This window comes from Choristoneura fumiferana, chromosome 10 (assembly GCF_025370935.1).
Source record: "Choristoneura fumiferana chromosome 10, NRCan_CFum_1, whole genome shotgun sequence".
In the NCBI taxonomy this organism is placed as follows: domain Eukaryota; kingdom Metazoa; phylum Arthropoda; class Insecta; order Lepidoptera; family Tortricidae; genus Choristoneura; species Choristoneura fumiferana.
The window spans coordinates 19,052,748-19,064,966 of NC_133481.1; the positions used below are offsets into that span (position 1 = coordinate 19,052,748).

A 12,219-nucleotide genomic window follows, 5' to 3' on the forward strand; every position below is an offset into this window, starting at 1 on the left:
ATTATACCCATGTTTCATTCAAGAAATAACGTCAGATTTTGACGAAGATTTTTCAAATGAAAATTAAATATTGAAATCAAGTTAGTTTTGGTGGAAAAAGTTATTATACGTCTAGTTAAAAGACACGAATTATAGATGAATGTGTTATTGATGCGATCCACTGGGTGTTTATGCAAGAATTTTGATGAAATCGGTTTGTTTATGCTTTATACAAATTTTATTGATATAAAGTATACCTTACCGCATTAGGCTGGCTGTTTAGAACAAAACGCGCGGCGCATCAATCATTAATATTACTTTGACATAACCCTACATAGGTACTTATACTCTTTGACATAACCCCTGTCGCGGACGTCAAAAAACTACATAATTTTCTACTTATACTCTTTGATATTTTCCTTCACCGTCTGGTGGTAAATTTCAAATGTAATTTCGCACATGAATTTTGAAAACTCAGAGGTGCGGGCCGGAATTTGAACCCACGAACCTCTGCTTGAGAGGCGATAGGTACGTCACCACTAGGCCACCACGGCTTTTTGAATCAAAACAAAACTAAATAATATTATTTTTATAGCTCTGATTGCAAATTGCAGATTGTTCTAATTAGTATCACCTAAACAAGACATATTGTTTACCTAAGCAGTGATTGGTTACTATATCATTATCATCATCATCATATCAGCCGTAGGACGTCCACTGTTGGACAAAGGCCTCTCCCATAAGCCTCCAGTTGCTTCGGTTGGTAGCGGCCTGCATCCGCCGTGAACCTGGGGCTTCAACCAGGTCACCCCCCCATTTCGTCGATGAACGTTCTACGCTGCGCTTGCCGCGGTCTCCATTCGAGAACTTTTCGGCCCCACCCAACGGCCATCTATTCTTTACTATATGGCCTACCCATTGCCACTTAAACGTACTCATTCGCTTGGCTATGTCGATCCTGCTCGTTCTTTTACATATCTCCTCATTTCTGATTCGACTCTATAGAGAACACCAAACTTGACCTTTGTCGGGTAATAGCTCTGCAAGGAGTGTAAATAAAAATCACTAAAGTATTGTATAGTTTTTATTAAAAAATATATTTACATCCTAAAATTAACTTACATTTTTCTCAAGTTTAACTTAGCCATAACAATCTTATCAAGTAGGCAGAAAAATATTATGCAAGACTCGTATAGGATTGATGAAATAAGTTTTCTCAAAGCCAGTGGTAACAACTAATAGAATATGTCTAAAACAACGTTCAACGAATGATCATTTCACAAACGACGTTTCGCAAACCATTCATTTCACAACCACTCATATCACAAACTGCTCATATCACAAATGATTATTTGATAATTTTTTAACAAACTTGTCACTTTACAAACACATCATATGATAAATTATCATTTTAAAAATGTCCATTACCCAAACAACTCATTTTTCAATTTAGTTTTATTACAAAACATCAATTTATAAATGATTATTTGACAAACTATTTACAATATGTTTAATTTGGTTCTCGTGTCTCGTTTGTTTCACATTCCTTAAGGTCGCAGTTCTAATCTAACCTAACTAACTATAGGTAGTGACAGTACTTAGTTAGTTTTTCTACGGGTCGCAGTTCTAACCTAACCTAACCAACTTTACTGGTAGAAGTTAGTTTTTCTTACGGTCTCAGTTCTAATATATAAATATTTCTCAGCCAAATTAACCTGAGCTACAGTCACCTCTAATTATTCTTAATAAAGTGTTTACCAAATGATGCACTATGCATTTTATTAAACGTTTTTTTGCCAAACGTTGATTTGACAAACCTGGTTTTGCCAAATAATGATTTGTTATATGATGCTTTATCAAATAAAGATTTTGTGAAATGATCAATTTGTGAAATGTGGTGTTGTAAAACGATTAATTTGTGAAACAAAAGTTTGCGAAACATTGTTTGTTAAATGAATATTTGTTGAAACGTTTGTTTCCAAATGATTGGATACCCTAAAACGCTGTATTCTGATTCAAATAATCAAGCACATAAGTGCCCAAGTATACAGATGTAGTAAATAATCCTTTCCCATTGTAATCTCGGAAACGTTCGCATGTCATGTTACTTCAGTCAGCCTCGGTACCCATCAAGACAGCGTAGGGGAAGGTCACGTCGAGAGATTAATAGTCGATATAGAGTGGTTAACTCCTCAATTGAGATTATTATTCGATTTTTGTTTTTACTACATAATCATTTGATTGTGGGGGTTATAACATCTCGGTGCGATATACTTCAAAGTCGTGGTTTGACATTTGCCACATAAATAAAGTAAGTACCTACCCTATTTATTTAACACAAACGTGTCGCATAGTCGTGTGCCAAATGTCCGCTAAGAGAACGGGCTATTATTACTACATCTGTAACATTTTATTAATAATAATAATGATTTATTTCACGAAACACTTTTTACATAGTTATAGGTATTGTCCTTCAGGCTCCGAACTAGGCGAAGCCTGTATCTCGGTAGTCTGCGAATTTTATGACTTATCTTAACACCAGTCAGTGTGTTAGAGAAGTTGCTATTTATCTCCTAATGCAAGGTACTTCGAATACTACTTTTTGGTACGGTAGCTGTAGGTTTGCGAGTACCTATAAAATGATTTTGATAGCTCATGGATCTAATTTGAGGTTTGTCACGGTGCGCATGCCTTCCCCAGGGTGGTCGAAGACCGCCTCTGACCCACCAGTCTGCATACTAGAACAAATAAATGCCAATGAGGGAACGAAGACAGCCTCTTTTAGTGGTCTACCAAGTTCTTATTATTTGAAAGCCTAAAGGCTTGCGACAATGACGGTAGATATATAATTAAACTAGCTTTTACCGTTAGAACTGGCACTTTTATTGAAATTTTGAGATTTTGCAAAAGTTCCCGTGGAAATTCTCAATAATTACATCGCGGTCTTCATTAACCAATTCATTAATTCGATTCATTTGGTATTTAAATAACGTTTCATTAAAAACACCCCCGCCATACTTCATGTCTATAAGCTTAGCGGTTTGCTCTTTAATCCGATCCTGTGGGAATGTCGGGATAAAAAGTAGCCTTAGGGATATTCCTGAGCGCCAACAATCTGCATGCCAAATATCCGAATCCGTCAAGCTGTTATACCGTCAAAGAGTAACAAATTTTCGCATTTATAATATTACTAGGGCTTCGCCCGCGTGGAATTCGGTTATAGCACGCTGTTACCTGTGCATTTTTCCGGGTTAGAAAGTAGCCTATGTCACCCTCTGGCCCATAAACTATCTCTATGCCAAAATACGTCGATCCATCGCTCCGTTTCGACGTGAAAGACGGACAAACATACAAACACACAAACTTTCGCATTTATAATATCAGTATGGATGGTTTATAGCTTGTGATATAAAGACAGACAGACTGATTGGGATAAGCTAATTGTTCCGCTTTTGGGATTTTCATTATGGCATCCTAAACATGTAAATGTAGAAAGTTTGAACTGTAACATCAGCTTCAGTTTATAGAAGATACGTGTAGGGTAATGCAATGATGTACCTATTGATTTGTGATCATCTACTAGCTCTTATGTTCTCATTGCTATAAATAAACTTGAAGAGTGAAAATGATAATAATGGCACAGCTTCTTTATTTGATAACCTTCGTGCCCGCATTTCTTATTAATGCGACTTAAAACGATTTGTACCTATCTTGTAGCTATCTTGTTACTCATTATGTATATTATAATTAATAGTAAGTACCTTGATTAAGTTAATTTAATGATGATGTTTGTCTTGCTTAGTTATAATATAATTATGTTTTATAACTAAATCTACCAACGTAAAAATAAAGCGTTTAAAATTAAGTATAAATAAACTCAATCATGCGAGCCTAAGCGACATCTTGTAGTCAAGCGCTATTTAAAATATCTATCCAAAAATTAAACATGTTCATATCAACGGAAATATATGTGCACCTAGCCCCGTGTTCGCCTACGTAGAACCAGTAGGTAGCAACGCAAGCTCACACGAACGTCTGATACTTTTCTTTAGCTAGCTGCAAGACGCCAAATGGTCAGGCACACAGAATAAATAAATAAATATCATGGACAATGACACCAATTGACCTAGTCCCATACTAAGCAAAACTTGTATTATGGATACTAGGCAACGAATAAACATAATATATACTCATCATCCCAGCCTATATACGTCCCACTGCTGGGCACAGGCCTGCTCTCAGAACAAGAGGGCTTGGGCCATACTTCCCACGCGGGCCCAGTGAGGATTGGGAACTTCCCACGCACCATTGAATTGCTTCGCAGGTTTGTGCAGGATTCCTCACGATGTTTTCCTTCACCGCAAAGCTCGTGGTAAATTTCAAATGTAATTCCGCACATGAATTTCGAAAAACTCAGAGGTGCGAGCCGGGGTTTGAACCCACGACCCTCTGTTTGAGAGGCGACAGGTCAAACCACTAGGCCACCACGGCTATATATATACTCAGTGGCACAAAATTTGGCCCACTCTACATACAAAATTACCTATTACTGCACACATTTGAGGGCCAGATTTTTGCCGCTCAGCATAGATAGAAATATAAATATCTGCCCCGGCTGGGGGTCGAACCCGGGAGCTCAAGCTTCATAGTCAGGTTGTCTAACCACTTGGCCATCCGGTCGTCAAATACATCCAAATTTAGCAAGAATTTAGACGTGGACTAGCTGTGCCCGTGACTTTGTCTGCGTGGACTTAGATCTACTCGTATCTCAGCCTGTCACAAAACAACGTTGCTCTGTCTTGCTCCTTTATCGCCATAATCTATCTCGAAAGGAAGAAAACCCTTCTGTGATCCATTTCCGACCTAAGCTGAACTCTATTTTATATGCTCGACCATAATATAATAGATATTAATGTGAGCTCAACTTACATTGGTGTGCAATTCGTGAGTTCTTAGAAAAACCTTCGGGTTTCGGGGGAAATCGGAAGGATTCGTTAGTAGAAAATGACAATTGTCTTTTTGACTTAGTAGCATCCATCACGGGAAGGGTGCACTCGTTGTGTTTTCATTGATTTATATAGAGTAGTTAAAACCACAACTTACATATTTATTTAGTTTGTTATTTTTCGGAAACTGATTTCCATGGGGAGTCAATTTAAACAGGGTATTTCTCTAAATGGTCAATCACACACAGGAAAATGTTTATAATGTATATAAATATTTTGTAAAGAAGCTGAAAGTTTCAAGATAATTGTTGATCGTAAATATTTTAATAAGGTTCAAGACCGAGTTATAGAAGCAACGGATATCGAAAAGTACCTACATTAAAAATATTAAACGAAAGTAAAAAAAAAAACATTTGACATACCCATGAGAAGTATATACAGTATAACAACAGCTCTCCAAATAACAGTAGTATGTTAAGGCGGGTTGTTCTCTATTTAAATTAACGATGGAAGAATTAGAAAATGCTGATTTTGTTTTATTTGTATCATGACAAAAAGTCATATTGTGTTAAAAATAGAAAAAGATAAAGAAACGTAATATTATTACAATAAGGTTTATTTTGTACTGATGGTTATTCTTTGCATAACTTTTTACGGTAACTGAAAAGTTTTGTAAGTTGATAACAGAACAGAACCGCATATCACGATCGCGTGTCATCGTCAATACCCGAAGCATGCTTCTAAAATCCGAAGGTTTTTTAAGAGCTCACGGAGTGTAATTAAACCACAACTTACCAATTTTTTAGTTTTGCATTTATATGAACTCTCCTCGTCATGGTTTACACACTTTAATGAACCAAAATATTCATTATATAAAGTTTAGCGATGTCGCCAATGTGGGAGGGAGGTGTTGTAGGAGGGAGAAGCTTTCTTTGTCTAAAATCAAAGTAGCCCGGTTACTCTTTATAATATCAGCTACTTGCCACTATATTGCCGTACTATATTCAGACGTTATGGGGATTACTCGGAGCAAACAGACGGACAGACAAAAATTAATAAAATGCTGTTTTGTTATGTACCTACTTAACGTATATTTTGATAATACAAAGAGCTATTTCAATTTTATTTATTTGCATGTACTTATTTATGTTTATATATGATTTGTAGATACATTTGACGTAGGTACGTATGACAGTTGACTAAGTGAAGTAGATGCACTTCAACATTGAACACGATTCAAACGACAATCTTCAGAGGAAACCTCCGCGTTCTAAAGCGTTGCCGCCTGTACCTTCTCAATGGACACCGGCCGAGGTTCTTCTCGTACGTTCCGAAGGCGCAGACCGGCGGGCTGCAGCTGCCGTGCGCGACGCACACTCTGTCCCGCAGGCCGAAGTGCTCGCGGCCGCGCGCGAGAGAGAGACAGTCGCGGCTGCGCGCCGGGTCCGCCCAGTCGCAGACGCACGCGCAGCCCGCGTCCGACACTCGCGCCATGAACAGGGTCGGGCAGGTGCATCTGTAATAGGGAATGTCCAAGCATTTTTAACTCATATTTTGTTCAAATATATTTACTAGCTGTTACCCGCGACTCCCGTCAGCGTAAGCGTGGGATGCTGACAGATGACACTGTTTTATAATAGAATAGAATAGAAATACGTTTATTCAGACAACACATCATGATGAAAAAAAGAATAAAAAACACATTTTGAGTGTCTGTCGCCTTTTTCTCTCTCTACAACGTCATATTTACTCTGGCTCTCAGTTACCTAAGTAAGTTTTGGTGAAATTTTACCAGTTCATTCGTCTACTTTATCCACTCCAGAACCTTACGACTCGAACGGCCTAATGTTCCAATAAAATACAATGACTCTTTACTGTACACCAGAAATAGTAAGCGATACAGAAAACATTAATGTTTTACGAGCAATATGTCCCACCCACTACCTTTATATTAAGCCTGCAATCTACTAAGTTATGTCGTTAACTTTAGTTCTAATAGATCTGCTCATCATTGTAGCACAGAGAAGTAGGTAGGCTTATAGGCATAGCTATTTTCATATCCTTCTGATTCTCATTGAGCCTTCTAACGAGTGAGGCCTAAGATGAAAGATGTATGTCATTGTTCAGTACATTGTTCTGTCAGTATCCTTACCTTCTCAATTGCGGCGGTGCCGTACTCTCGTTGTCCGGCTTCGGCTCTTGCGTCGTCAGGTCCATCAGCCGGGGGTTTCCCACGGCCCCCTGCACCGTCACCCTTGGGGTCGCGTGGGTGCTGGTGGGGGGCGGGGCCGTGGTCCCCCGCCGGTGTTGCCGGGCCCGCGGGCTCTCCAGCGACTCCCGGGAGACACACTCGCAGCGGGTGTGGTTGAAGAACTGCATCCGAGCCACGGTTTTGAGGTTGCCGACTTTGTCTAACTGGAATTTGAGATTGAATGCTTGAGTTTGAGATTCAAAAGAAACGACGTCGATGGGGACATAGGACATTATGTAGCTACAATAAACTTGGATCTGTCACAGCAACAGTGGACTTACAATCAGTGGTATAGTGACGTAGTGGCCGTCGATTGGAGCGCAGATGTTAGCCTCGCTGCAGCAGCCGGAGTCAGGCGCGCAGCGGTGCAGCTTCACGCAGGGAGGGAGATAGCTGCAATTGGGAATGTTAATGTCACATAATTATGCCACCAAAGAACCATTTCTTTGAGGACGGTCTTTTGCAGTGAAACATCATCTAAGGGTATCAATAATTTATGGCTAATTTTTGTGGTGAAATTACTGGCACTTGAGGTATCCCATCTAAGGCCTCGAGGTTGGCAACGCATTTGCAATCCCCCTGGTGTTGCAGGTGTCTATGGGCGGTGGTGATCTCTTACCATCAGGAGACCCACTTGCTTCTTGGAGTCGAAAAAAATAAAGAAGTAAGTATTTATAATATGGATGATGGCTTATATCGTACGCTTCGGGACGCAAAAAAAGGATACCTACTTGATAAGGACTAAAGTAAAGCACTATTTCACAAAACTGCTTTTTTTGTTTTTTCGAAACAACAACCTTCTAGGTGCAACCGTTACACTTTTTGTCTGTACCTCGGTACCACTTTCTTCTGTTGCAGCCACGTGCTTAAAATATAGCTTTACACAGGATAATCTCTATCTACGACCTAATGCTTTATTTTTACGTTTTTAGTCACACAATAAATTAATTTTATAGTTTACAAAATATCTATTATTTATGTAGTTTTATGTAGTTAATGGTGTACGTAGTATGTCTTTATACGGCCCGATTTGCGACGGTGCTGGCTGAAAATCAGCGCTGGGAGTTTTTTAACGCTTCAGCATTATGCTGAGCCAGTGTCCGATTCACAACCGCAATGACACATACCTCTGTGTTGTTTTTTTGTACCTAATAATTTTGTTGTCTTGTGTTGTGAATAAATGTATTTTCTTTCTTTCTTTCTTCTTTCTTCTTTCTTCTTTGATAAGGACTAAAGACCAAAGATCGTAGCCAAAGGAACTGTTTCAGTGAAATTCAAATCAACAATCGAAACAACAACCTTCTAGGTGCAACCGTTACACTTTTTGTCTGTACCTCGGTACCACACTTTTTCTTCTGTTGCAGCCACATGAAATAGGCTTTACACAGGATAATCTCTAATTATTTTTTTCCTGCTTTTCAAAGCAACTTTTTTTTTTTCTTTCAATTAGGTTTTTTGTCAATTTGTCAAGGTGGCCAACATAACGAGTCTAATCAGTCTATCAGCGGCTCACAACTAGCAGACTGCTGTATGAAACTTGACACTTCTACAAGCTTAATTTCCGAAGTCTGCTCAAAACTCTTTAACGCAGGTGAGAGCTGTTACTGTGTGTCAGCAGACGGAGCCAGCTGCCGCACGGACAGCCAGCGCGGCTGCGGCAGAAGGCACTTGCTGGTCTTCAGCACCGTAGCGATGTGCGCGTACGCCTCGCGCCGCAGCTGCGCCCGCTCCATCTTTGTCAGGCCATCTGAAACGTTCGTGAAATGGCTTTAGAGGTTTATTTACTATTTGATACAAACAGGATTTCACAAACACTTTATTTCACAACCCTTTCATCATCGAACCCAGGTCCTCGGCATTCCGTGCCGTGTGCTATACCGCTACACCACCGCTGGACAACGATACAGACACGAATTTCTCCTATGCACCTCATATCTCAGCTTGTGTTGTTTCTTATTTAGCCACTTAAGCAGCGACATTAGCGACATGTATGCCGTAGCCCTCATCGAGAAATTTTTCGGCACTCCATCGGAACTAACCGCTCACCCGGACAAGAGATATCGTTATTAAGCAATCGAATTAAGATTGGTTTTTTGGAATCTTTTTGTATTTTTATTTCAATTCCAAATTTTTTGTTACTTTTACGGTCATCCCGTAAAACCTATATCGAAAATACAAAAACCTGCTTAAAACGCCACAATGAACGACAGCACGCCACTTGCGTCCATCGGTAAATTCCCGATTTTATCGGTTTTGCCCGTAACTTTCGCGATGTCGTCAGTTCACCTAGTGGGTTTGCATTATATAACTACCGGTTCGTAGATCGCCACTAAATAACTTATGATTGTATTTTTTGGAATCTTTTTGTATTTTTTATTTCAACTCCAAATTTGTTACTTTTACGGGTATCCCGTGAAACCATATCGAAAATACACTATACTGAGAATGATGACTGATGAGAGCGGAACATAGATGTCACTAGTGCTGCTGCTTAATTAGCGTAGTAGATAAAAAGCAACCTGAGATGCATGCATAGGAAAAATTCGTGCCTAGATTCCTGTCCAGCGGTTGTGTAGGGATTGCTGAGGACCTGGGTTCGATTCCCAGCGCTGGTCTCTTTTTCTGTGCATCCATATCTCAGTTTGTATTGTCGACACTACGACATACTCGTAACTTTTCTCCCACGACGGTTATCTGAATTTTATTTGATACGTCACACAAATCACACGATACAGCTTGATTTATTTTTTAATTTCCCCAAAAAATGGCCACCGTGTTTAATATTTATTTATTTAGATTAGACTTTCTCGAACTTAATCGGTTCACACTTTCTTTCACAGCCTGTGACCTGTGACACACGACGGATGGTAGACTAATAAACACACGAGTGATCATGAGATTTCCGCTTTTGCCGTTTGAGGTACGGAACTGTCTCTCTCTTTAAGTGCCTCTTCAACTAGTGAAGGTTGGCAGTCAGCTCTGCATACTTGTACTTTGTACTTGTTGTCTAATTCGGTCTTTTACCACTCTGAAAAGCTCAGCGGCGCTCTGAATTCCCGTCCATTTCTGGACATTGCGTAGTCACGAATACTTCCTACGACCTAACTACTCTTTTGCCTGCCACTTTGCCGTTATTATCAGTTGCAAAGTTCAGTCAGTATCAGTTTGCGAAGCCGTGGTGGCCTAGTGAAGCCGTGGTGGCCTAGCGAAGCCGTGGTGGCCTAGCGAAGCCGAGGTGGCCTAGTGAAGCCGTGGTGGCCTAGTGGTTTGACCTATCGCCTCTCAAACAGAGGGTCGTGGGTTCAAACCCCGGCTCGCACCTCCGAGTTTTTCGAAATTCATGTGCGGAATTACATTTGTAATCTACCACGAGCTTTGCGGTGAAGGAAAACATCGTGAGGAAACCTGCACAAACCTGCGAAGCAATTCAATGGTGCGTGTGAAGTTCCCAATCCGCACTGGGCCCGCGTGGGAACTTTATCCCAAGCCCTCTTGTTCTGAGAGGAGGCCTGTGCCCAGCAGTGGGACGTATATAGGCTGGGATGATGATCAGTTGCAAGAGTTAGGAACCCTAAAAACTTTCAAATATAATTTTTAAACAACTCACTATCATCCAATATCCTAGGCCGTTCTTTGGTAGCCTCTATGGGATCCAATGCCGCGACTGCCTCGGGTTCCAGCCTGTTCAGAGCCAGAGCCATTTTCAGGATCTTGGTTGTGGTGGACCCTAAGGAGCCCTGAGGGTCATGGCTTTCTTCATCTTCAGGGTCCATGTCTTCGCTGCCGTCCATTGCGTAGTCATCATCAGTCAGGTCTTGATCCTGGAAAAAAGTCCTTATCAGCAATGTATAGTATATTCAAGTAGCTCAGTCAGTGACACTTTTTAGCAAAGCGTGACGTCATGGTCTCTGGAACTTTGACGCGCTTAATCTTTTTCATTTTTTGTTTGATTGGCTAAAGAAAAAAAATACGTTACCAATATTTCTTAACATATTCTTTAATCTAATTGATGGACTAGGTAATTAAAATTTTGAGGAGACTCGCCTATTCCGAAACTTACTTCTAGTGAGCGGATTCGCTTGGAATTGGTTTCAGATAAAGTATTATATTCGCGAGTAGAGAGATATGTGGCGTCTGAAACGCCACTCACTCCCGGGCAGAAAGCCTGGATGCCGAATCACTTACGTGTGTCTATGGTGGCCACAGTGACCCGGTCTTCTAGCGAAGATCGGGCCACTGATTGGTTGAGCCAGTCGCAAGTACATTCTGTTCACTCTGAACGGAATGACGAATGGGTTCAGTATATAACGCTTTGCAGAGCTGAATTCCCTCTCTTTTCCATTCTATTTCTCCACAACACGTAAGTGCAACTCCACACATCAGTGCCGTGATAACCGTGTATTGTGCATAGCTGTATGATTTATACTAATAAACACTTAAAACACCAAACTGGTGACCCCGACGTGATCCGGCCTAGAAAGCCGGCCCGTGCTATATAGAAAAACACGCCAGCTTCTCCGACACGCGGCGCGCTAGGCGCCGACCCCAACGCACAACGGAAGCCCCCATTTTTAACCCGCATTGCCTGATTGCCTGGGCTGGCTACCATCAGCCGCCGGGCGGGCGTGCCTCGCTGCAAGGGTTTTTCGCTTTCCAAAGTACTAACCACGCACGTGCTTATTTGGAAGTTTGAGGAACGACGCGTCGTCGGCCTGCGAGGGCAGAGACTTTTTCTGTGGTGTTGGTGTGTGTATGTGTGCACAATATTATAACCTTCATACTAACTTTCTACTAAACGCATGGTCTGGCGTAAAATTAATTTTTCATCGGTCGTCCATCTTGGATGCGGGCATCGATTTTTATCCAACTAGAACGTACGCGCAACTTCGCGACCACGCTCTGTACAAGTATCCGAACGCCTGCTGGTACCTCGTGGACAACCTAACCTTCATTCATCTGTCATCGCGCAACGAAAAAAGAAGAATTACTTACGAACTTTTAGTGACTTTTTCGTATAGCGTACTTTAGTTTGTAATTTGCTGT

At 40.8% G+C, this 12,219-nt stretch overlaps 1 protein-coding gene across 1 annotated transcript in view; it reads right to left on the reverse strand.

The window, feature by feature from the left end:
- Positions 1 to 1,048: 1,048 nt before the first annotated feature.
- Positions 1,049 to 12,219, reverse strand: part of LOC141432254 (uncharacterized) — a 55,392-nt gene continuing 44,221 nt past the window's right edge. Inside the window, exons 2-7 of the mRNA XM_074093791.1 lie at positions 10,784 to 10,997; positions 8,782 to 8,923; positions 7,458 to 7,569; positions 7,078 to 7,340; positions 6,217 to 6,441; positions 1,049 to 2,717 (exon numbers count right to left, since the gene is read on the reverse strand). Of these exons, the coding sequence (XP_073949892.1) occupies positions 2,633 to 2,717; positions 6,217 to 6,441; positions 7,078 to 7,340; positions 7,458 to 7,569; positions 8,782 to 8,923; positions 10,784 to 10,997 (1,041 nt within the window). The 3' untranslated portion in view covers positions 1,049 to 2,632. The remainder of the gene's footprint in view (positions 2,718 to 6,216; positions 6,442 to 7,077; positions 7,341 to 7,457; positions 7,570 to 8,781; positions 8,924 to 10,783; positions 10,998 to 12,219) is intronic.